This window comes from Haplochromis burtoni, unplaced genomic scaffold (assembly GCF_018398535.1).
Source record: "Haplochromis burtoni strain Fernald_Lab_line unplaced genomic scaffold, NCSU_Asbu1 Contig_1142, whole genome shotgun sequence".
Taxonomy (NCBI): Eukaryota; Metazoa; Chordata; class Actinopteri; order Cichliformes; family Cichlidae; genus Haplochromis; species Haplochromis burtoni.
Genome location: NW_024583503.1, coordinates 45,705 through 48,396, shown reverse-complemented (window position 1 = coordinate 48,396; position 2,692 = coordinate 45,705). Strand labels below are relative to the sequence as shown.

At 43.8% G+C, this 2,692-nt stretch overlaps 1 protein-coding gene across 1 annotated transcript in view; it reads right to left on the bottom strand.

Annotated features, from left to right (window-relative positions):
* Positions 1 to 2,246, bottom strand: part of LOC102305495 — a 4,528-nt gene extending 2,282 nt beyond the window's left edge. The window contains exons 1-3 of the mRNA XM_042216628.1: positions 1,457 to 2,246; positions 1,266 to 1,367; positions 63 to 396 (exon numbers count right to left, since the gene is read on the bottom strand). Of these exons, the coding sequence (XP_042072562.1) occupies positions 63 to 396; positions 1,266 to 1,367; positions 1,457 to 1,853 (833 nt within the window). The 5' untranslated portion in view covers positions 1,854 to 2,246. The remainder of the gene's footprint in view (positions 1 to 62; positions 397 to 1,265; positions 1,368 to 1,456) is intronic.
* Between the last annotated feature and the right edge of the window lie 446 nt (positions 2,247 to 2,692).

The following is a 2,692-nucleotide window of genomic DNA, read 5'->3' as shown; positions in this document are numbered from 1 at the left end:
CACACACACACACACACACACACACAGACACACACGCACACACACAGACACACACACACACACCTTTGACTCTGATCCTCACGGTTTTCTTTCTGATGAAGTCTCCCCTCCTCCACACCAAACACTTGTACTCCCCACCGTCTCCCTCCGTGGGCCGTTCCACAGTCAGGCTCAGGTCTCCAGTCCTCAGTGGGTCTCCCCTCATCCTCGTCCGGCCTCTGTAAACCTCGCTCTGTTCTTCAGGCAGGTCGGAGCCGTTGTGATACACGTGGGCCTTCATTCTGGGATCATAGCGTTCCCACAACACTTTAACATCTTCAGGCAGGTTTTTTGTGGTTTTGAAGGGCAGCTGGACAGACTCCGCCCCCTCCACCACCTCCACCTCCACCGGAATGACTGAGAAGACAATGAACACAACATGAGCTGTAGAGACGGTAACAGCAGGTTTTTAGAGGTAATTCTAAACATAAACTAAATAAAAGCACAGGGATATGAATGAGTTTGTCCTGTAAAGAGGCTCATGCACCTCCCACATGGCTGAAGTCATGACAGAGCTTCTTCAGCAGGTTATCAGCAGCTGGGAACAAAGATAAGCGTGAGCCTCACTCCAGAGCACGTCCACTGCTGTCGTGAATTTATAAAATGACTCATCTGTAGAAGTTGGAGACTTTATTTTGGACTGGAAAATAAAATCGCTTTGACTTCATTTGAATCTTTATTGAACTTGTGGACAGAAAATATTTTTAGTTTCCTATTTGCACATTATTTGTTGTTTAAAAAAGACTAATATTTAAAAAGAGCTAATACATTAGCTCTTTTTAAATATGTGTTTCATTTTAGATTTGATTATTTTCAATTTCTTGTGTTTCCTGGATCTTTAGTTTGCTGTGTGACGAGACAACAGGGTGATGTTCACAAGCTTGAGCAGGAGAGGTTCTAGGAAGCCGAGATAAGACTTCATGAAATAATCAGAGCCTCCACAGTCGGCCATGTCTCACACACATCAGCACAGAAACCATGAAGCTCTCATGTGTCTGAACATCTGAAGCTCTCCACCACATGACTGAGCACAACTCAAGGAGGAACATTTACTGAAGCTGCTGCAACATTTACTGTCAGCACATGTTTCCATGTCAGCTGCTGTTTACCACCACAGAAGAAGAACAGCTTGTACACATGCAGCCTCTGTGTCAGATCAATGCAGCACACACTATTTAGTAAAGTCATGCTGTGGCATTATGGGTAGTGTAGTAGGAGACACTCACATGACATGATGTGATGCCAGAAATTAAATAAAAGAACCGCAGAAACAACCAGAACAAGAAGCAGGAAAACCAGGAGAGCTGTGGCCCAGGATGGAAACGGTTCTGTGGAGAAACATTAAACAAACACATGACCTCTGAACTCCGACCTTAACCTCCTGCATTGACCTTTGGTCTTAATCTGCAGCTCTGACCTTTGACCTGCAGCACTACTTTCTGTCTCAGGATGTCTTTGTCCCTGTAGATGGTGCAGATGTATCCTCCACTGTCTCTCTCTGTGGGGTGTTTCAGGGTCAGGCTGAGGTCTCCAGTTCTCACCAGGTCTTCGTTCATCTTTGTTCGGTCTCTGTAAAGGCCGTCCTGTTTCGTCAGGTCGTCACTTCTGTTTGAATACACATGGACCAGTTCTTGGTCAGAGCGAGTCCACTCCACTGTGGTGTCTTCAGGCAGGTCAGGTTTGATTTGGCACGGCAGGATGACGGAGTCTGAGCCTCCAACAACCTTCACCTCCACCTGCTGGTCTGAGAGGACGAGAAACCACAATATCAACTGTAGAAGAAGAAACAGCAGACACACTTTAAGTAATAGCATAGCCGTGACCTACTAGATCTGGGTATCAATGTTACTGAGTCACAAGTAACAAAGTACAAATACTTTGTTACTTAAGTAAATTTTTCAGGTATCTGAACTTTCTACTTCTTACATTTTCAAAACAGGCTGGTTACTTTAGGTTTAGTGTTTACACTCGGGGATGAAGTGGGAGTGCACGTGTCCGTAAGTCGTGTCTACAGAATCTAGCTCGCACTGCAGAAGCGAGCGGACACCGCGTGATGTTTAAGTGTCAGCTAATTTCAAATGCAGTGTTAACAAACATCAGCAAACACACAAACTGTCTGTGTGCAGTTTGTCTCACAGTGTGTCGCAGCTAAAGGTCCAGCTGCTGTATTTCACACAGAGAGGAAAGAAGATGGACAAAGATAAGAAAGAGGACAGGAGAAGAAGAGACGTTAGACTAAATGCTTACATGTAATGTCATAGTTTTAATCACATATTAGTTTTGTATATGATGTGTTTGATAAATTACATATATTCATATTGTGAAACATCCTGCAAAATAAACTAGGCTCTTAAAGACTGAGCTTTAAAATGAACAGTTGTAATGAAAGCCGAGAGATGCCGACAGACTGACTTTAATGGGCTGGGACAAAAACATTGTCCCTGGCATCTCTGTTCTAGGTGGTCCACCACCATCGCTCAGTAGTCCTGACTATATATGATGCAAACACATACAGTGTGTATTAACATGGGTTTTAATCAGGTTTGAAGAGCTATTGTTGGATTAATCCTTACTTGCACTTAGGGCTGCACGATTAATCGTTAGAAAATCGCGATCTCGATTCATACTTATGTGCGATCTCATTTCCAAATGA